At 38.9% G+C, this 23303-nt stretch overlaps 1 protein-coding gene across 3 annotated transcripts in view; it reads right to left on the reverse strand.

Annotated features, from left to right (window-relative positions):
- The window catches only part of ANO3 (anoctamin 3), a 225796-nt gene that overhangs the window by 134995 nt on the left and 67498 nt on the right, over nucleotides 1-23303 (reverse strand). Inside the window, exon 1 of one of the 3 annotated variants that reach the window (XM_087921239.1) lies at nucleotides 22385-22523. The exons of the other annotated variants lie outside the window; for them this stretch is intronic. Coding sequence (XP_087777365.1) covers nucleotides 22385-22436 — 52 coding nt within the window. The 5' untranslated portion in view covers nucleotides 22437-22523. Of the gene's footprint in view, nucleotides 1-22384; nucleotides 22524-23303 lie in introns of those variants that run through there. 3 annotated transcript variants of the gene reach the window in all.

A 23303-nucleotide genomic window follows, 5' to 3' on the forward strand; every position in this document is an offset into this window, starting at 1 on the left:
TATAAATAAGGTCACTTTCAATTAGAAATGGATAAAGTTCTAGAAAAAGTACAGAGAAGAGCAACCAGGATGATTAGGGGACTGGAGACTAAAACTGTTGTAGTTGAGCAATGAGAGGCTAGACCAGGGCATGGATGCAACAAGACTTTATTGAGGCGATAAAGGACTGAACGTGTTAACCCTGCCTGGAGCAGGCTCACAGCGATCAGCGGCTGACCGAACCCTGCAGCTGGCTTTTATAGCCGGCTGCCGTGGGAAGCCAGCCAATGAGGGGCAGCAAACGCCCCCGCAGCATGGACGGACCTGGGTGGGGACTTTGGCAAGTTCCAGGGACATAACACCCCTTCCCCCCAGATGCGAACACGCGTAGTCATTCAAATAAGCGGGTGGTCTGTGCTGGCGCCCTGAGCAGCGCAACTCAGGCGAGCTGTCAAGTGTCTCAGAGTTCGACGGAACAGGTTGGGTTGGTGATGGAATGCGGGCTCGCTCGGAGGTCTGCGTTGGTATTGGTGACGTGCTTCCGGCCGGTGATGTCGCGTCCCCGTCAGATGGCTCGGGCGGAGGACCCATCGGGCAGCCCCGGTCTGCTGTCTGCTCCCTCGGCTCGGGTGATGGTGGCGAAGAGTCTCTGGGACGGTCTTCGATGAGGGTTTGGTGAGGCGCCTGGGTGCTGACCTGTGCCCACGATCCGGTGCTGGCGAGGGTACCTTGACGCTTCCTTAGCTGGTCCAGGTGCCTTCTCCAGATGCGGCCATCTTCCAGTTGGACTCGGTACGACCTGGGACCGGTGATGGCTACAATCTCTCTTGGGATCCAAAGTGGGTCTCCGGCGTAGTTCCTTGCAAAGACATGTTCCTGCAAGACAAAATCTCTGACCCCCGTCATTGAAGCAAGAGGAGTGTCAGGGCAATAGTGAGGGTGAAGTCTATCCAGCATGGTTCTTAGGTGTCTGCCCATCAGAAGCTCAGCTGGGGATTTATTGGTGACCATGCACGGAGTTGAGTGTTGGCTTAGTAAGAAGCGGGAGAGTCTGTGATGCCAGTCTTCTTTGCTGAATCTGGCTAACGCCTCTTTTGTGGTCCTAACGGCTCTCTCTGCCAACCCGTTGCTGGCAGGATGAAAGGGGGCCGTGAAGATGTGTCGGATGCCAAGATTGGCGGCAAAACGGCTGAATTCTGCTGAGGCAAACTGGGGGCCATTGTCTGAAACTATAGTATCTGGTAGCCCGTGTGTCACGAATAGACAGGTCAAGGCCTTGGTAACTGCTTGCGTGGTGGTCGTGGATATTGGGCCACATCAATCCATTTAGAGTATGAATCCACGACCACCAAGAAGGTTTTGCCGTGTATAGGACCCGCTAAGTCAATGTGAAGCCTTGACCAAGGCGCGTTGGTGCTCTCCCACTTTGTGGGGGTGGTGACTGGAGGGGATGGTCTGGATTCCTGACAGGGTTGGCAAGAGCTTACCCATTTGACGATGACTTCGTCCAAGCCAGGCCACCAGACGTAACTCCGAGCCAATGCCTTCATCCGGACGATGCCCGGGTGGCCCTCGTGTAGTGCCTCTAAGACTTGTGTGCGAAGCGAGGCCGGAATAACAACTCTGGTGCCCCACAACAGGCAGCCCTGCAAGCTAGATAGTTCCTGTTGACGGGTCTTAAAAGGTGTGAATTCGGTTGCGAGATTAATGCCCGGCTACCCCCTCCTCACCCAGTCCAGTACCTGGGCGATTGTTTTGTCCGTCTTGGATTTGGTGGCGATGTCGAGGGCGGTGACAGGAAGGTCGAGCTCGGTGACCTCGAAGATGGCGTGGATCGGGGCTGGGTCCTCAGCTGGAGCTGGCAGGGGGCAGCGGCTGAGGGCGTCTGCGTGGCTTAATGTTTTTCCTGGGCGGTGGATGAGCTTGTACGAGTATGCTGCCAGGAACAGGGTCCACCTCGTCATTCTGGGAGACAACACTTGGGGAGTCTGCTTGTCCCCGGATAGAAGACCCAGGAGAGGCTTGTGGTCCGTGATTAGTTCGAAGTTGTGGCCAAAGAGGAATTCATGAAATTTCTTTACTGCTGCTACGGCGGCTAAAGCTTCCTTGTCAATTTGACTATAGTTACGCTCTGTTGCTGAGAGCGTTCTGGAAAAGAAGGCGATTGGTGCCTCGGAGCTGTTGGGTAGTCTGTGGCTTAAGACAGCTCCAATCCCAAAAGGGGATGCATCCGCTGCTAGTACTAATGGAAGATGTGGGTCAAATTGAATAAGGACCGCATCTGATGTGAGCAGTGATTTGACTGCGCGAAAGGCGGTGTCTTCCCTGTGTCCCCAGTGCCAAGGTGATTTTTTTTATCCAAGAGCCTGTGTAAGGGCTCTGCTACTGACGCTTTGTGGGGTAGGAATGATGCATAGAAGTTCAATAATCCCAAAAAGGCTTGTAGCTCGGCTTTAGTGGTTGGTGTGGGTGCCTCATGGATTGCCTTGACTTTGGATTCTAGGGGGTGAATGCCTGAGGCGTCAATTCTATAGCCCAGAAAGTCCACTTGCCTAGTGGCAATGGCACATTTCTCCCTTTTTAATTTGAGGCCATGCTGTCTGAACCTGTCTAACACTCCTCTAACTCTCTGGAAGAGTTGGGGTCTGTCCCTGGCCGAGACCAAAATGTCGTCGAAGTAGGGCACTACGCCAGGGAGGCCCTGAAGTATACGCTCCATGAGGGATTGGAAAATGCCAGGGGCAACACTTACGCCAAACTGGAGACGCCTGCACCGGAAAGCACCCCTGTGGGTCACAATAGTTTGTAGTTCGGCTGTTTGGTTGTCAACAGGGAACTGTTGATACGCTTGGGACATGTCCAATTTGGCAAAAATGTTGCCAGGCTCAGAAGTGTGCAGTAAACATTGAATGACCGGGACTGGGTAAGCGCTAACTTGTAGAAAGCGGTTAATTGTTGTTTTGTAATCCGAACAAATTCTCAGACTGCCGTCCTTTTTGAGGGGTGTGACAATTGGCGTCTCCCATTTGGCGAAGTCTGTCGGCTCAATGACCCCTTGCTTTAATAACTTATCCAGTTCCGCGTCCAGTTTAGGCCGAATAGCGAATGGGACTCTACGAGGTTTCAGCCGGACTGGAACTGTTTGGGGGTCAACTGCAAATGAGATGGGGGTACCGTTATAACACCCCAACTCATCGCTGAATACGTCTGAATAGTCAGTGAATAAGGAGTCAGTGTCGGAAGTTGAGACAGCATGGACTCCTGTTAACCCTAGGCCGAGGTAGGGGAACCAATCAAGCCCCAAGAGACTAGGGAGGTTGCCGTTAACTACCACTAGAGGCAGGTGGCCTTTGAAAGCTTTAAAATTAACAAGGAACTTGCCTTTGCCGAGTACTGGGATGTCCTTCCCTTGATAGTCCCTCAAGGTGAGTTGGCACTTCTGTAGCTGGTCTCTGGATAGTCTGGGCTGGATTCTCTTGAGAGTGCTCCAAGAGATGATTGAGAGCGCTGACCCCGTGTCAACCTCCATACGACAAGGTTTACCTTCTAATAAAATGGAGAGTGTGATTTTACTAATAGAATGACAGGTGTGATTAGCATGGTAGCAAGTGTGACAATTTAGTACTTGCCTTTGGAGTCCAGAATGGGAAAAGGAAGGGACCTTTTGTGCTGAGTTGTGTGCGGCCTGGCAGACTCTGGCGATGTGGCCCTTTTTGTGACAATTGTTGCAGGTGGCACCTTTGAATTTGCAGGTAGCTCTCGAGTGAGGTCCGCCACAGGATAGGCACAGGATGATGTGTTTCGGTGAACTGTTGCTTTCTTGCCTGGTTCCTACCTGTGGTTGTTTGGCATGAGCGAGGCGGTGGATGTCTGTTTGATCGTTGTGGTCCTCTTCGTTGACCACCTCTTCTGAGTGGATGGTGGCATGGCTTTGTTTGTGAACAGGACCTTGAATCTCGGTGGCTGACTGGGTTGCCAGTTCTGCAGCCAAGGCTTCCTCGACGGCCTGGGAGAGGTTGAGATCCTTCCTGGCAAGCAGTCGCCTTTGGAGGTGAAGGTCCTTGACCCCGCAGACGAGCTGGTCGAGGAGCATGTCATCCAAGTAGTTCCCGAACCCGCAGTGGAGGGCTGCAGTCCTCAAAGTGGCCATGTACTGGTTGACGGTTTCCTTTTCAGCTTGCTTCCTCATCCGGAAGGTGTAACGCCTCGCGATCTGGTGAGGATTTCCAGCAATTCTGCCCAGGGAACATTCTTTAACTCACGTGGAGCGACGAGTGCTGTGGCAGTATCAAAAACGATGGCCCCGCAATAACTGAGGAAAAATGACTTCTTCCTGTGCTCCCCCGCATCAGCCAGACCAATGGCATCGATATAGTGGTTAAAGCGATTTTTGTATGACTCCCACTTCTCTTCATCCGGCTTGAACGGTGGGAAGGCTGGGTTGGAGTTCATGCTGAGAACTTCTGCAGGTTATGCTGTTGAGAAATCTCTCTGGGACAACAAATGGCCCTTGTGCTCTTGCCAGGCTAGTGACTTCAGCTCTGGAGAGGCTTCACAGAACCTCTCTGCTCTCTCTGGGTTAACGATTGTGGCTTGGCTGCAACGGCTGTTGGCAGCGTTTCGAATTTCGCGCTCCTGGGAAGCGTAGGCAGTAATGGCTAGCCGCCTCTGATAGCGCTTCAAATTTCGCGCCTGCGTGGGCGTCAGTGACTCGGAATAACAGCACCGCGCTGTATTCCGGCAAGAAATTCAACGACAGCCGTTTGAATTTCGCGCTCTTTGTGTTGAGCGGCTGCGGCTCGCAGCGCTTCACTTTCCTCTGTAGCTTGCTAACCAAGCGGCTACAGACGCTCTTTACTTTCGTTTTCTTGCTGACCAAGCTCTCCGGCGGTGCGGCTGCGGCTCAGCGATTTAGTGATTTCAGCTGTTGCAGATTGCCTCTGGTAGCCATCCCACCCTCGTCGCCAGTGTTGTAGTTGAGCAATGAGAGGCTAGACCAGGGCATGGATGCAACAAGACTTTATTGAGGCAATAAAGGACTGAACGTGTTAACCCTGCCTGGAGCAGGCTCACAGCGATCAGCGGCTGACCGAACCCTGCAGCTGGCTTTTATAGCCGGCTGCCGTGGGAAGCCAGCCAATGAGGGGCAGCAAACGCCCCCGCAGCATGGACGGACCTGGGTGGGGACTTTGGCAAGTTCCAGGGACATAACAAAAACATACAAAGAATGGTTACAGGAACTGGCCTTGGCTAGTCTAGTAAAGAGAAGGACCAGGGAAGACATGATAGAAGTCTTCCAATATTTGAGGGGCTGCCACAGAGAGGAAGTGGTCAAGCTATTTTCTAAAGTGCCTGTAGGCCAAACAAGAAATAGTGAATAGAAACTGAACAAAGAGAGATTTAACCTGGAAATAAGGAGAAACTTTCTGACAGTGAGAACAATCAACCAATGGAACATTTAGCCCTTGGAAGTTGTGGGAGCACCATCACTTGAGACTTTTAAGAAGAGATTGGCCTGTCATTTGTCAGAAATGGTGTAGAGTCTCCTGCTTGGGCAGGGGGTTGGACTAGATGACTTACAAGGTCCCTTCCAACTCTGATTATCTGTTATCTGTTAAGTTCTAGTTTCTAAGCAGTGTTATTTATCTCATCACCAGCTATAAGGATGTTATTATGGCAAATAGTTGGACTTCAGCTAGATTTTTTAGTAGGCTGAAATCTACTGGCATGTAGTTGCCATATAATCTCTTATTTTAGAACTTCTTTACATGATGTAATTTTTAGAGTAACATAAAGCTTGCCCAAGGTAATACTATAAAGGGAAAGTGCTTTTGAGCCTCTCCATTATATAAGGGTATAGCATTTGCTATAATTTAGCTGTTGCCAGAAAAACACTTACACATTTTAATCATGCGTAGTCCTATTATTTTAGGTGAGTTGCCAGATAAACTGAACATTCTTGTCAACATGGAGGGCTAATTTTAACTGATGTTTATTTGCAGCTGAAATTAGACCTGTTGTAAATGTTTCTCTGGATCTTTAAGCATGAAATTTGTAAAGGTTCATTGGTGGAAATATTTATAGCAATAAGACAGATGCAAACTAACCGTATGCAAACAGAAGCAGCAGTAACCATTACCTAAGAAGTAGTATAAATAAATGTCAAAACTAGAATTTATTTTACATCACTGAAATCCAGGAACCTGAACCTATAGAGTAATACAGAAATCAGAATTCCTATCTGAAATTTATCTGCATGATTTGACTTTAGTGTTGATGTTGTGATAGATTTCTTTCTTCAGAATCCTGTGGCAAATAAATCTAAAATAAAACAGCTGGTTTAAACATGATGAAGAACATTAATCTTGAATCATCAGCATTGATGAGCTCCATGTTATTGTTAACAGAATATTAGAAAATCCTTTGAAATTTTGTAATTTTGGTTTGTTCTCTTAAAAATAGAAGATCCTGGTGATTCTAGCTCCTAGTTTTTCAATTATGGTGATACCTCCCTCCTGCCAAGAATTTTCAAGGATCTTTGCTCTGAGGTTGGGAAGAGTTCAAAGATCAAACTACAGAGAAATAGATCCAAGTCATCTACGGAGAAATAGATCCAAGTCAATACATCTGAATTTACTTTTTGACTTTGCTTTTTTAAAAACAAAAAAACCTTCTGTGAATAGTTTCCTCTAGATTTATAATGGGTTACAAAACAGTTATGTCTATCTGTTAAGGTATTGGCTTTTGGTTGCAATCTCCTAGTTTTTTAATGAATGAATGAATGAATTCTTTATTGGCCTAGTGTGATTAGACACACAAGGAATTTGTCTTGGTGCATATGCTGTCAGCGACATAAAAAGAAAAGATACATTCATCAAGAATCATAAGGTACAACACTTAATAATAGCCATGGTGTACAAATAAGCAATCAAATCATACTAGGAAACATTTTAATGAGTTTTTGAGCCAATATGAAACTGTAATTTTCCCAGTTTTAATATTTATTTATTTAATTTGCCGCCCATCTTTAAGTAAATGAATTTGAATTAGCAGAAATACTGAAAGTAAAGGCTTAGGTGCAATATTATCTGAGCAAACATTTCTTCATAAAGTGCAAAATACAAATAAGTTTTCCTTCCCATCTGTGACTTCTTGTTGAGAACCTCATTCTACACAGGAATTCTGTTTCATCTACAGAGAAATAGATCCAAGTCAATACATCTGGATTTACTTTTTGACCTTGCTGGCAGTTGCTTTTTTAAAAACAAAAACTATTGTGAATAGTTTCTTCTTTACAGATACCTAGCAGTATGAGGTGATACTTGTAGCTGAACATGAGAAGTTAGGGTCACCTATAGAAATACACTGTTTAGAAAAAAATAGCAGGAATGCACCAATGAGAATGACTTCTATAAAGTACTCCAACATTCTTCATAGGATATCCATTCTTTATTATCATTACATCTACCATTTTTGCTTATGGAATAAAGACACTTATTGAACTAATGGATGGAATAAAATTTCTCTTGCTTTATTTGAAATGCAATTAATTATTGATTTAAGCATCTAAAAATACTTCTCTTTTTGCCTGGTTTGCTCAAACAACCACATCCTGATTTCGAAGCATTAGTTCTTCTTAGCTACTCCTTACCTTTTCTTGTGTGTACAATTTTAAGATCTGCTGCAAATCCAAAACAATTTCAGAAGCCTACCATTAGAAAATCATCATGATATAAAAGTTAAATTGTTATATAAAGTTCAGGGAGATCCAGATTCAAGTCTCCCTTCAGTCATGGCACCTCTCTAATGATTTGGGGCCTGATCACTGGTTTGTTGGGGGGAAAACAATTGTGAAGAATATTATGTACAATTATGAAAAATGAAAGAAAGGTAGGTTATAAATCCAACAAATAAAATAAATACTACTTAGTAGAATTTTTGGTGCGCTTAATAATATTGGATTGTACTGATTGTGTGGACCTTATGTGTGGACCTGTTTGATATGACACTGATCAAAGCAGCTTCATTAAACCTCTTTATATCATTAAAAACCCTTGATGTATATCTGTATTTTTTTCTTCCACTCATGTTTTGAGCCAGTTTGTATTGAACTTTTATTGGCAGTAGTCATTCCTATTGATTTTTTTCTTTTGCTGTCTCATTCTAATATATTATCATGATATTACTTGGTATCATCTATCTATGTGCTAATGATATCTGAACTTGATTAGCTTCAAAGTCAACCAGATGCTCAGAGATGCATTTCATAGATCTCGTGCATTTTTACTGAAATTGGGGGCTCAAGATGACTTAACGACTGATAAAAATAAAAAGTGAAAAAAATAAATTAAGACAGTACAAACATTGAATTAATAATTAATTCCTGCCTTTTTGCAGAATATCTGGCCAGCATCCTTGCTTTGAGGAAAGATGTTAGTAATGTGAAATATTTAGATGATGTCATGTAATAGAATCTAGTTGTTAGAGAAGAGGAACATGATAATTCTTCCTTTCTATCCAAGCCATGTAGGATAATATAATGTAAGTTTCCCAGACTGCCTGGTGATAATTGAATGATTTGCTTCTTTTTGGCTCTATTCTCCACTATTGGCTAAGCTGGAGTATAAAGAGCAATTTAAGAAATCTTTGAGTTACTTCTTCCATATAAGGGACAATTTTATAACCTTTATCAAATCTTACTTCTGTTTCTCTTTTGTATAAAACAACACATATTAGTGGTGTTTTTCTATTCTGCTTTGTCTTTCAAATTTCATATTTAATTTATATAGGACCATTTGTAAGTACAGTTAGTTATTCAAACTATTTCTTGATCTGAATTAACTGATGACCATATTCTGCCCTTTGCTTACTGAAATCTTCTATATTTTATATTATTCTTCCAAACAAGTTAAAATGGAACATCTCTGGGGAGGTTTTACTTCATCCTTCTGCAACTGCCTTTATATGCATTGGAAGACAATTTCTAAAGTGTCTATCAAGAGAAACTGGGAATTCTAAGAATTACAATCCATCATATCTCAAAGAAAACACTCATCTATTTTATAGCACTGTTCCAAAACAATCTTACCAGTCACCGGTCTAATATTGTTCCTCTATAGAATTAATCTGAATTAATATTCAGTTGACTAGAAATCCTATTTATGAGGAGTAATCCTACACTTGAATGCACATATGGTACTTTTAGACTTCTATTTTTATACTACTCTTCACCAAGTAGTACAAGATAATGCAACATTAATTCTAGCAACAACAAAAAATATATGAAGCAGGCAGAAAAAATTACTTTGGGGGAATTGATGAACTCTTAGCTAGTCACAAAGCTGGGCAGTGGATTATACTTGACACAGCTCTATCATCCATCCATCCATCCATCCATCCATCCATCCATCCATCCATCCATCTATTATCTATCTATCTATCTATCTATCTATCTATCTATCTATCTATCTATCTATCTATCTATCTATCTATCTATCTATCTATCTATCTATCTATCTATCTATCTATCTATCTATCTATCTATCTATCTATCTATCTATCTATCTATCTAGCTATCTAGCTATCTAGCTAGCTATCTAGCTATCTAGCTTCTAATCTATTTTCATATTATTTACTAGATTTGTTAAAGCTGCCCAATTCCAGGAAGCCTCTGGGAGGCTTAAAAGGCATGTGAAAGCCTTGATACCACAAGCAGGCTTTCTTCCATTTGAGTGGAAGCTATTTGAATATATTATATTCTAGAATATATTATATTCCCTATATAGTATGTATTCCCTATATAGCGTGTTTCTCATAAATTAAGGCTGGGTCTTATTTTTTTTTTGAGCCCTGAAAAAACGGCTAGGATGTCTTTTCAGGGGTGACTTAATTTCTTCCCCCATGTGCACCTCCACCTAGAGAGCTCCATGCGCACTCCCCTCACCATGAAGCTGTTTCTATCAGCTGATGGAAGCTCCCCAAAGGCAGAGTCACTAGCCGCTTTGGGGTGAGGCGTGGCTGCCCACAGGGCACTCCTGAGAGGAGCGCCCCACACTCACTCTCCTTGAGGCCATTTCTATCGGCTAATGGAAGCTCCCAAAAGGCAGAATCACCAGTCGCTTCATCAGCTGATAGAAATGGCTCCATGGCAAGGGGAGTGCACGTGGGAGAGCGGCTGCAAACTTTTCTTAGCAGAAGGGAAGCAAGCTGCATACTATACAAAATACTGCTAAGTAGTTTCCCCTTGAATATTGGAGACCAGCTCCCATGCTTTCCTTCTTTCCTGAAAGCAGTGAAAATCAAGCTACTTTGAGTGCCTTTGGTATTTGAAGCTCAAATTGTATGTTTGTGAACTGTGGGAATTTTAATGAAGGACTTCAAAAGGCTAATTACCATTTATAAATTAATCTATTGTGTTAAAATGTTACTGTGGATGTTTTATTTTTTTATACTTCTTATCATGGAAATTTCAATGCTTAATTGTTAGTCAAGGTTATTTTATTGTTTATATTGCCAACTGTGCCTCCATGGATTCGGCCAGGAAGGCAGGAAGATTTCTTGTAAGTTGTTCAGTATGTGGTTATACTTTAAATCATTAAAAATGAACTTTGTTAAATAAGTTTTACATGTCTTCTATTAACCCTTCAGCTACTGTAGCTTTTTTTCTGAAATACTTTCAAACAATGTTTACAAAATGAGGAATGACAGGCTTAAAAGGATAGGGATTTGCAGATCAATAACACTGCTTAACTCGCACAATTCAGAGGACTGTTTGGCTCTAAAACTAAAACTGGTTGCTCATATATCTCAAATATATCTTTTGTGTGTAAATAAAGAAAAGAACCTGGAAATATGAGAAGTCTGTCTACTGATGGGGAATTCTGACTAAATTCCAGAAACAATTTCACCTTTTTGTTTCTGCTGCAGTGATGCAAAACTTTAGTTTACAGGATTCTACCAATAGGTAAGGTGGAATTATTATTATATTGCAACTATTGTGATTATTACAGCCACTGTTCTATGCTCAGCAGTAATTCTCTAGTGCAGTAGTATTGCCAAGATTATCTGATTATGTTCAATTTGCCTTTGACAATGCAGTTATTTTCTCCTACAGCAGAGTGTATTATTTATTACTCTTAAACCAGAAAGCCAAGATCTTTCAATATGGGTACAAATAATTCAAAGTGTTTCCCACTATGTTCCAGGATATAGTTGCTTGCACAATTAAAAAATAATAATGAAGTTGATGTTATCGTCAACTAACAGGACCTAACATAATGAAGAAAAATCATGTAATGAGCATCCCATGCCAACATATGTAGCCTTAGACTGAAAGATAAAAGTAACCCCTGATTTCCTCCCCTGAATCTCAGCACAGGGAATGATACTTTTAAAGAGAATGAGGTGAAATTGACTCTGAAAAAATTCCTCTCAATCTTTTCGTGTAATGGTTGGCAATTCTCCAGGATCTCTTGAGGACAGATAATAGAAATGCCTGACAAAGCCAGGAAGCTTGGCAGTAAAAGGAAAAACCAAAGAGTGATTGGGAGGCATAAGGTCATTTCCTTATGGAAAAAAAAGAGATGCAGGAATGGTTCAACAGTATTCAATTATGTAAAGGCCATTGTACTCAGTTAAAAATCAAAGCAAAAGCAAAACTAAAGATCGGGGAGTCTTAAAATAATTTAAATAATACAGAAAACAAAATTGCTTCTCAGTGACAATGCAGACAAAATAGACTTTCACAATATGACATGATGCTAAGATTAGGATCAAAACAGTGCCATGCAGGCCTTTGAAGTTTGAGAAAGCAATGCTACCCTACTGCTTCCTTATTCATGTACAAGAGTCATGAATAAATAGGACTTATCATTGCAGAAAATGTGAAAAGCAGGAATAAGTAGCCATTCTTTAGGCCTCTTACTTTGGAATTCTAGATGTTTCCAAGTTACATGCTTTGCTGCAGTGGTGGGGTTCAATTTTTTTTATTACCAGTTCTGTGGGAGTGGCTTGGTGGGCGTGGCAGGGAAAGGACACTGTAAAATCTCCAGTCAGAGTAGTATTTGCCAGTTCTCCGAACTACTCAAAATTTCCGCTACCGGTTCTCCAGAACTGGTCAGAACCTGCTGAATACCACCTCTGCTTTGGTGGCTCTGCTCTAGATTATTAATGTGATGTATTCTCTTCTGCTCCCCAGCTGAAAAGCTGATAGAGAAAGCTTCCAAAGCTGGTGGAAAGAAATAAGAAAGCCTGGATGTCTTTTATGTGTGCACCATTTACTAAATAAAAAGCCCAACTATCTCAAAACTCTTTTTTCTTTCTATACATACCCCCATCTGGAATGCTGTTGGTGACACGTTCTGATTGAGATAAGGCAGACATTAACTGTTGAACTATTCTGCTGAATCTAACTGAGAGGGATCAGATAAAAAAATCAAAGGCATGATACTTGGACAGAAGTCCTAACAGGCTTCTTCCTAAGGATGTTTCTGAAATTTCTTCATCCAAATTTGCCTCTGGGTTAGTTTGTTTGTTTTTTGGTTTAGAAAGGATTCATTTGGGTTTTAATTTTAAATTTTAATTTTAAAAATGGAAATGTGCGTAAAGTAGCTTGCTCTAGCTTAAACTATCTTCAATGCATTTATATATTTTTCCTTCTACCCTTATTGCTTTCTAGATTTTAAGGCAAATTGGAAAAAGTGTAAGCCCCCCACCCAAAAGAATCGTGCACTAAAGAATCTTGCTGAAATAATATGTACTGGGCCATTAAGATGTTTGCGGTGTTTTACAGGTGGCATTTTCCCCCGACAAGAATAGCAAGAATGTTCAAGAATAAATCCGAAAAATGTTGGAAATGTCATCAGACACCTGGCTCATATTACCATATGTGGTGGACTTGTGCGGATGCTAAAAAATACTGGACTAAAATCCACACGTGGTTGGAAAAAATGACAAAAAAGCATATAGACTTGAAACCAGAGATATTTTTATTGGGAATTTTACCTGAAATATATAGTAAAGATTTGAAATACCTGATTGTAAATGTATTAACAGTGGCTAGGATTGTATTTGCTAAAAACTGGAAAAATGAGAAAATACCATCACAGGAGAAAATTATTAAGAAAATATTGGAATATGCTGAAATGAGCAGATTGACATTTGAAATTAGAGAACAGGATGATAAACAATTTTATAATGTTTGGATCTATTCTATCAATGGTTAGACAATAAAGTATAGTAACGAAATATGTAGACTTTTAGAAAATACTAAATATATAAAGATGTATTTTTTTCTTATTATATCTACAAAATGATTTTAGGATAGATTTGGGATGGTAACATGAATTGTCACAAACCAAATTAAGTAAAATATGATTATTTTCCAAAGCATGAATGAATAAAAGTATAGTCAAATGGTTGATTAATAATGATACCAATGTATTTAATATTGGATTGAAAATATGAGATCATATACAATGTAATTGTAATTGAAGACTACAAAATGGAAGCACAAAACAATTTCTAAACCAACCGGCACACTGTATGTACATATATGGAAGATGGCCTGATGTTTTTATGTTTTGTTTGTTTATGTTTGTTTTAAAAACCAATAAAAAAAAAAAAGACTTGTGGACTTCAACTCCCAGAATTCCTGAGCTAACATGACTGGAGGAGGAATTCTGGGAGTTGAAGTCCACAAGTCTTAAAGCTGTCAAGTTTGAAGACTCCTGGCCTGGAGTTTGACCCTGATGGAGTTTGATGTAAGGGAAGACCAGAGTGAGCCCAAGGAAGGGATCAATGCATAATAAGGCATTAGTCCCTGAATGCATCTACGTCTAGGTCTAGGCCACCCTAAATTCCTTTCTATTAATTCTTGCTAATTTCCCTTGACCATTAGTACTTCAGATTCTTGTAGACTGCTTAAGTTTACCATAAATCTTTATACTAATCTGAACTGCCTGAATCTTCTTATTTTCCTGGCACTTGACACTCAAGGTTGACTCAGCCTTCCATCCTTCTGAGGTTGGTACAATGGGGACCCAGATTGTTGGGGACAATATGTTGACATTGTAAACTGCTCAGAGCATGCTGTAAAGCACTATGAAGTGGAATATAAGTCTAAGTGCTATTGCTACATTTGATATCACATGGTTTTCTATACAGGTGGTAACTCTTGCCACAGCAGGGGTGTCAAACTGGTGCCCCTTGGGCCAGATGCATCATGTGCAGGTCATGCCCACCCCAGCTCTGTGAAGGGGGGAAAAGTCACAAAATGTCATGTGATGGCAACATGATACTGTGAGTTTGACACCTGTGCCCTATGGGCTGTATGAATAGTGACCCTATTTAGTTACTTCAAGAGCCTTCCTGAAATCATAGCACTGACTGAAATTTGGGAAACCTTTTTTTTTTTAAAAAAAGCCCTCTTAGCTATACTTACTTGTCTTAAATACTTTGCATTAAGCCTCACTTTCAATTCTGCCCACACTGGTGATATTTGTTATTAGTGATGAATCTTGTCGTGAAGTTCTGGGAACCTAGACAAGTGATACAGCTTCTAGAAAAAAAATAGCCTAGCCAACTCCAAATTTCAAAACTATAGTCAGAGAACTATTTCCTTAACAGGATATTAAGGCTTAGTAAAATAAAAAGGGATTGGTAGATTAACATGCCAGAAACATGATCAAAGTTTACTTCTAATATTCGTCTAGAATTGGAATATTCAAATTACGTGATGCATATAATCTTTACCCAGAGACTGGAATGAATTATTTTATTATAAACCATGTCCCAGGAATACTATGCCAAAGAAGATTTTTACCTCACGGAATGATCATCATGAAAAGGATGCAAAATCTGGAGATGCTATAGCATTGGATTCATCCCCAGACAGAAGTTTGTCTGGATGATTTCCATTATCCTTTTCAACCCTTTATGATTTGATGATTCAGCAATAAAATTATAAAATACTTAAAAGAAAGGAGGTGTACCTTAATCTTTATTAGAAGTGGAAAGCCTAAACAGAATTTTCTCCATCTTTCCAGCAAACTCTGGATATTATTTATCTATTTTGGTCCATGAATTCATATTTATCAACCTACTTAAAATGAAGAAAAATTTGCCTAGATCTTTTTTCCATTTTGTTTAACTAACTTGGTACGTGGAGTTATTACATGTGGCAACAACAATGAAATTAATGTATTGGGGAAAGTGTTTTATTTTTTTTTGATAAATATACCAAATTTTGACTGCAAAAATAAGATAACCATTGGATGCTGGCCAAGTTAGCATATCAAAAAGATAAAGATGACCTTAATTTTCTGTAGAAGTTTCCTAGTAAGTCTTGCCAAGTGGTATCATCATATTATGGTACAGAACCAGGGATAGCAAAATTACAAATTACTACTATTGTTAGCCAAAAATTCCGAGCTACATATTTGTAAATTTCAACACTTGGTGTTCACATTCTGTTCTTGACTTGGATTTTGTATACAACTTGTCTTAATCATCAAAATGGTAACTCCATCTGCTGTACCCTTCTGCTGCTCTCCAGCCCATGGTACTGAAAGCTCCATAATACTAAGATTTGTTTTAAAGTCAGCTGAATGTTCTAATTGATTTGTGGATATGATTAAACAACCAAGTAGCTTTGGAACCACTTTCTTAGAGACAAGTCTAATTTAGGCAGATTGACTCTTCATTGATGCTTCATAGTCTGTCTCTTGCACATCTATGTTAAATTCAAAGTTAGTATACAGTATATCTGAAAATTTCCAGCTAAATTCACATTGATGATATTAATTAAATTAATTTAAAGCCAATATTGACATTTATATAAGAAACATTTATATTGAGCCAAGGTGGCTCAGTGGTTAGAGTGCAGTACCTGCAGGCTACTTCTGCTGCCTGCCAACTGCCTGCAATTTGGCAGTTCAAATCTCACCAGGCTCAAGGTTGACTTAACCTTCCATTCTTCCAAGGTCTATAAAATGAGGACCCAAATGGTTGGGGGGAATATGGTGACTCTGTAAACCACTTAGAGAGGGCTGTAAAGCACTGTACAGCGGTATATAAGTCTAAGTGCTATTGCTATTGCTATATTCAGAATAAGTGAAGGTAAAGGTTTCCCCTATGTCAAACTCTAGAGGCCAGTGCTTATCTTTGTTTCTTAGCCAAGGGAGCCAGTGTTGTCTGAAGATAGTTCTGTGGTCATTTGCCCAGCATGATTATATGTCAAGGCACATTTACTTTTCCACCTTAAGTACCTATTTATCTGGGCAAGGAATGGCCACACAGCACTTGGGTGTCAGCTTTCCAACTGACAAATTCAGCATTTTTAACCATTGAGATGTCACACTCCCCTATATCCAGAATAGTTACAAATGAAATTGAGTAATTATGTAAGAAAAATGCATCAAACTCTATAATGATAGAGTTGAAAGTCTCAAGGGAGTTCCAGAGAAAGGGGGGGGGGGAGAAATAGAGAGAGATAGAAAGACAGAAAGGCACACACACACAGAGAGAGAGAGAGAGAGAGAGAGACAGAGACAGAGACAGAGACAGAGAGACAGAGAGACAGAGACAGAGACAGAGACAAAGAGATAGAGATACACACACAGAAACCAATCGAATAAAAAATCAAAGCAAGATTTAACGAGTACAGTTGTTGACTTTCAGAAAGTGACATTAAAATAAGCACTTATTGGAATCATGGGGTAGAGTAAAAATGCCCATTTGGATGCCATCTCTGGATGCAAAGCATTTTGGTAGAAACAAATTCATAGTCTAATTTATCAGGGAGGTTAATTGAAGCATTCTTTGATCATTCTATTTAAACTACATTATTTAGAATTCTGCAAAAAATGATTTACACCTTTTGGATTGTCTGACTTTTTTCATATATTTGCCAATGAGTTTAAGACAACAATTAACAGTGAAGTCAGGCACTTGTTTCAATATTTCATATATAATGTAATGCTCCACTATGAGAGGAAAAATTATCCCCTTAGGTTCAGTAATCAACTTTCAGTAGAATAATTGTGACAAAAATTTCCTATTTTGTAATTTATGATTTGTCTCTCATATTCCCATGAATATTGCCATCCAGAAGGGTGGATATAGCAGGCAAGATAACAATTATGGCAATGCAATTGATGCCTCCTCACTTTATTCATGCATCTGACATTGACACTGATATGAAAGTAACTTTGCTTGCAAAACTGTGATTTTCATCTTGCCTACTTTGTCCTATTTCCCCAGGACAAAGTGATTCAGTTCGGTACCACTTGAGTTTTTCCATTCTGACTTACTTATTCACTGCCAGGAGTTCGATTCTGTCCAGCTCATGGTTGACCAGACCTAGGCAAACTTATAAGGGTTTGATTTGAAATGAAGCCAAGTCTTAAGGTTTCACCAAAATCTAGAAATTTTGGCATGAATTACAGGTGTTTTTTTTTTAAGTATGATGTGTTTTTAAGATCATTTATATATTTTTATAGTCCACCCTATAATTGTTCTTCCCTCTGTTCTGCCAGCTTTATTTACTGCCATTTTCAGATGATACAGGCTTGTGGATGGTGAAGAAGAGAGACTTTCACCATAAATTAAATTTTCATTTACAACAACTTTCATTCCCCATCTGTTCTGTGTTTCTCACATACTGTATTTTGTATTGCGTGTCTTAGGTACAGTGTATATGGAGAAAACACTGTAGAAGGAGGGAAGGAAGAAATCATTTGATGTGAATGGAACAGGATTGTTTGTGGGCAGTGTTTAATTAATGTTTGGGGTAAGTTTAAAAAAAAAACTTAAAGAGCCATGGTGGCATATGGTTAGAATGCAGTATTGCAGGCTAATTCACTGCTCACTATCAAGAGTTTGATTTTCACCAGCTCAAGGTTGACTCAGCCTTCCATCCTTCTGAGGTCGGTAAAATGAGGACCCAGATTGTTGAGGGCAATATGCCGAATCTGTAAACTACTTAGAGAGGGCTGTAAAGCATTGAGAAGTAGAATGTAAGTTATATTGATCCAAAGCAGAATGTGCACTTCATTCAATTACTTAATATTGCACAGGTCCTGAGGCAGCAAAGCAGTCCCTCAGCCCTTGTGCTAATTTTAATGCTAATATTGTTTACTGTGGATGTTACATAGTTTGGCTAATGAAATATCTACAAGAAAATAACCAAACTCAGAAAGCACCAAGAACCCCTCATTGTGCTAATTCTCTCATTATTGACAATTTGTATGAGATGAATGGAATAATCATGTACATCTAGAGTCTGTGTGGTAAAACATCACTGGGACAAAGAGAGCCAAAACTTATGAGATTCCTAAACCTCACTGAAATCATCCTTGATTGTTTAATGAACACAACTCATTTTATTTATTCCTTTAACTGAATTGACAGGATGGCAATTACTTTTTCACAATGGAGCATGTTAGCTATATAATTTTGTGTTGGATCTATTAGTATCAACATATTGCCTTTCCTATACAATTTCTCTCAGCTTCTACAAGATTTGCTGAAAAATCTGATTTTATTTTTGTCGTTTAATTAAGCTATAGTTCAGTTTTGTGGTATTGAGTTCATTTAATACAGTCACAATGAAGAGATGGGAGAGTTTCATTTCTGTTTTTGATTAGCTCTATCTTGAAGTGTCAACCCAAATCAAATTACTTATGGCCAAATGTAAGTCAAATTTGTTTTACCAAGTTAACTTCATATCATAGTTTAAGAACTAGTTTATTACAAGATATAACCTGTTAACTACTGCTTAGGATTCAGTGAGAATAATAAAATGCACTTATAATTAAATTATTATTATTATTATTATTATTATTATTATTATTATTATTAGTAATAGTAGTATTATTAGTATTATTATACTATTTCCTCACAACCATGACATAGAAAAAAGGAGGGAAATATTTATGAACTTCAGGTAAATGCAGTTAATGTTTACAAATCAGGTCAATATCTATTTCAAACATGATAATGGTAAGACTGACATATAAGAATAATATATAATCATTTTTACCTTGAAGTTTCTCTGGGAAATCACTGCAGATGAGACTTGGTTATTAACTGCTATTTCATTTAAAAAAAAACCCATAGAGATAACAAGAGAATAAGAAAGTGCATGCTTCGTTTCACATAATTTGAATTTTGAAGGTTCACATGTTAATACATTAATTTGCAATTATTTTGGCATAATATTGTTCATTAGATGAATCAATGGACTTTAATAATCATAACACATGTACATTGTTGTTTACTGAGTATACAAATAATTCTAAAATATGAAGGTAGGTAGATTTGTCTTTTAAAATGAATGTGACTAGATGTAAATAAAGAACATTTAGTGACACTGCATATAATTACTTGGAATATCTCCGAGTCATGTCTTCCATGCTGCTGATGAGCAAGCTAAGTGCATATCAGATACAGATGTATGGCAAAACTACCATTTATTTTACCATCCTCTAAGCCTAAGGTGTATGTGTATGTATCTCTAAGACACACATTGTTTTAAAACATACAATAGTATTCATTTTTTGTAGTTCTGGTTTTTTTATGAAAAGAAGTAATATTTCCTATCTTCTAATACCTTTGCATTTAAGAGCTACTGAATTTGGAGTTAAAATGATAATTTCATTTCAAGATTATTGAAAATCCCCTCATTCCTTCTTCCCTAAATTTAAAATTTGGTGTAAGAAAAGAAAGACAGACCACTTAATAAAACCGGGAGTATGAAGTTTGCTAACTTCACTTACATCAACTGTATGCTTAAGGGATTAGAAGCATAGAGTTCACACCTCTGAGGGGCAGTTTTCAACATACTTTGTATAAAATGCATATTAGGTCATTCTGCACACACACACAAACACACACACACAAATATACCAGACTTGGAATTATACATGTGTGCAAATTAATGTATCTAAATTCAGTATTTGTCCTATTACTGGGCTGGGAGCAGGGATGGATATTTGTAATTCCCAATAAAACTTTTAGGCAATTTATATTAAGCACTTTATATTAGGCAAAGTAGCTTCAGAGAACACTCCATCTTTTCCAGCCACACTTGGTTGGAATTCCTTGGAATGAGATCTTTTTCAAAGAGCTTGACAATCTTGTTTTCAGAGCCTGAGATTTCTGTAGCTCAGATGGGTAGCTTAGTGTCCATTTTAATTCAGACCATTCCCACATCTGTGGCAAGGGGTAAGGGATCCAAAGAGTTATAACAAAAACTTCCAGAGAGTAGTAGGTAGTTTACTCTCATTCTTTCCATTTGGCCAAACACAAAATTAAAAGCATGGGATCTAAGTGCTTAAGCTTGGAAAATAACTTACAGTAATAACTATTTAAGGAGATTAGTTATATTTTTCCCTGCACTGACGAGTTGTAAAGGCACATTATTCTTGATAAACTTGTCTCAGGGAATTAAAGTGTTTACAGGACAATCTGTGTTGAAACACTTTTTATAACATTGTTTGAAAGGTTCTGATACAGTGGTGGGATTCAATTTTTTTTACTACCGGTTCTGTGGGTGTGGCTTGGTGGGCATGGCAGGGGAAGGATACTGTAAAATCTCCAGTTGGAGGTGGTATTTGCCAGTTCTCCAAACTACTTAAAATTTCTGCTACTGGTTCTCCAGAACTGGTCAGAACTGCTGAATACCACCTCTGTTCTGATACTAGCAAGAATTTGGGGAAAGTGTTTATTCATTTGGTTGGCACCCACAAATAAAAACCAGCTAGGATTTTACTAGTAGAAAATCTGCTGTAGAAAGAAAATAAAATAAACAATAAAATACAATTTAACATTTATCCAGTAGAGTTAGGGATAGGGTTTTTCTTAATTTTCTTAAATAAAGAACAATAATGTCCCAAAATAATTTGAGGGAAGGCTTGATGGAAATTTATTCTAAAGTGCTTACTCCATCACTAAATACTGAAAAGTAGTGAAGTTGCTAGGCAAATTACTCAAAGTATATTTGTACAAAGAAAGAAGTTACCTATTTCCATATTGTGCCCATCAAAACTACCATCACCCTTATCACTTTCCTATCTTTGCACCTCCTGTACCTAACTCATGGATGCTTGTGTAAATGCTTAAATCTGTAAACGCATACACATTTCAATGCCACATTTTCATCAACTATAGATAGAACACAGGTATTGCTACTGATGACATCTTTTGTTTTGTAATACTTCAGAAATGTATTGGTTAGACATGAGTTACACTACAGGACATATTATTATTAGGCCACATTGGAGTCTGACTATTGCAAATGACTACAAAACAGGTAAATGGAGGAAAAGAAGCAAAGTCTGACTACATGGAAAAGTACTTCTGTTTTTCAGGACTCTGTTTTTAATATGTGAGCAAATTAAAAAGCCTAACAGCCAGAGAGGAAGGCTTGGAGATGCTTGACCCTTTCCTAATGTTACAATTTAGTCTATACCAGCAGGTGTCTCATTCATAGCTTCCCCCTCCCATTCCCTCCCCTCCATGTATAAAAATGGGATTACCGCTTCACGGCGTTATGATCCAAATCAATGAAATGCAGAAAGCTTTTTAAGCACTCTCAAAAGTTCAAAGAAAAAAAAAGTAAAAAGGAAGAAACATGTTTCCTATGAAAATGCAAACCAGCCTCAAGGCATATTTGTAAAGACAAGAACAGAATCACAATAATGGGATACATCTTAAGATCATCCAAATCAGCTCCCTACGAAGTTCTTTTTTTATACCAGTCTTATGTTCCATGCTACAAACCAAATCACAGCCTTTCCACATCAGAAAACAGTATCTCATTAGTTTATTCAATAGAATAGCTTTAAAACCTTGAATGGACTTACAGTATTAACCACTGGAATCATTTTGAGAGTCGGAGTTAAACACAAACATACTTATGAAGTAAGACATTATTCTACTTATCAGTGATTTCCAATACTCTGAAAATATTATTCTATACTGTGACAGATAGGTAGGTACGTAGGTAGATAGATAAATGATAAATAGATGATAAATAGATAGACAGACATAGATGATAATAGTGGATAATAGTACAACACCCATTTGTTCATTTCTAATTCTTAAAGAATGCAATATTGTGATGAAGAGGCTTTTTTAAAGTACATCACTCATATCCTTTTAAATAGTTTACAGAAATAAAGTATTTAATGTAGCCAAGAGGATTATTCCTCCACCCAGAGAACTCTTTCAAGCTCCAGTGCAAAAGAGCATTTTAACTTACTGCAAGAGTTTTAAAAGCTGCCTGCATTGGTTCTGTGCTCCAAATCTTTCTAGCAGCTGCTATGCTGAAGCTGAAGAATACTGCAAGGGCATGCACTTAATGATTTGATGCTTATCGCTGGAGAAAGAAACGATTCCTACTGACCTTTTTGCTGTTTAAATGATTGTATGGAACCGGAGTGATGAACCATCTTCATAAATGAGAGCTCGGATGGGCCAATTTACAAAGCTTGAGGGAATTAAGGTGTTGCAAAACAGGAAGCAGAGCAGCTTGCTGCTCCATAGAATCCAGCACATTTGGAAGGACTGTGTAATCCAGCATTTGCTTCAGTGAGTGTTGGGCTTGGAAGACTCTACTCCCCACCGTTGTCATAGAAACTAGAAAGGCTGGTCCAGCTTATGCTCCCCTTAGTGGATGACTTAGGTATAATTCACTACATCCATCTGATAGGAAAATGCAGCACTGGGTTGCTTTTGAATCTTGTTGTTACTTTTCTTTTCTTTTTTTTTTAAAGGAAAGGAAACTCAATAGGTTTCTAGAAGACCGGTGTGTTTTAAATGTACCTTTCATCAATGAAGCATTGCCAATCAACAATAGAGACTGCCTTAAGCTATAGTAGAGGAGAAAAATGGTCTGATGACAAAGAATTTTGCAGATGATCACTGCAACATTTGATTTCATAGTTTCTTATCACTTGCTTCCCATCTGTTTTTTTTTTTTTTTTTTTTTTGGAACAAGTATCAGCATATAAAAACATGGGGAGTCAGAGTTGCTTTTTGGTTTATGGCAAATCACATTGATTTTGAAGCCAGCATATTAGTATGTCCTTTTGTGAATACAGAGATTCTACTTTTTGGACTACATAAACCAATTGTTTAAACTACTTTAATTTTTATTTGAAAAGGTTTTGCAAGGTAAAAGATTACAAAGTTAAAGAAAAAAAGAAAGAAAAATAAATAGAAAAGAAAGAAAAACAAAACAAAAAAGATACAAACTTTTTTCAACCAACTTTACAGAATATCACCATACATGGGCATGTGGCTTCAATGAAATCCAATGAAAA

Source organism: Pseudonaja textilis, chromosome 1 (genome assembly GCF_049901715.1).
Source record: "Pseudonaja textilis isolate UNSWEBS1 chromosome 1, rPseTex1.2, whole genome shotgun sequence".
Lineage (NCBI taxonomy): Eukaryota > Metazoa > Chordata > Lepidosauria > Squamata > Elapidae > Pseudonaja > Pseudonaja textilis.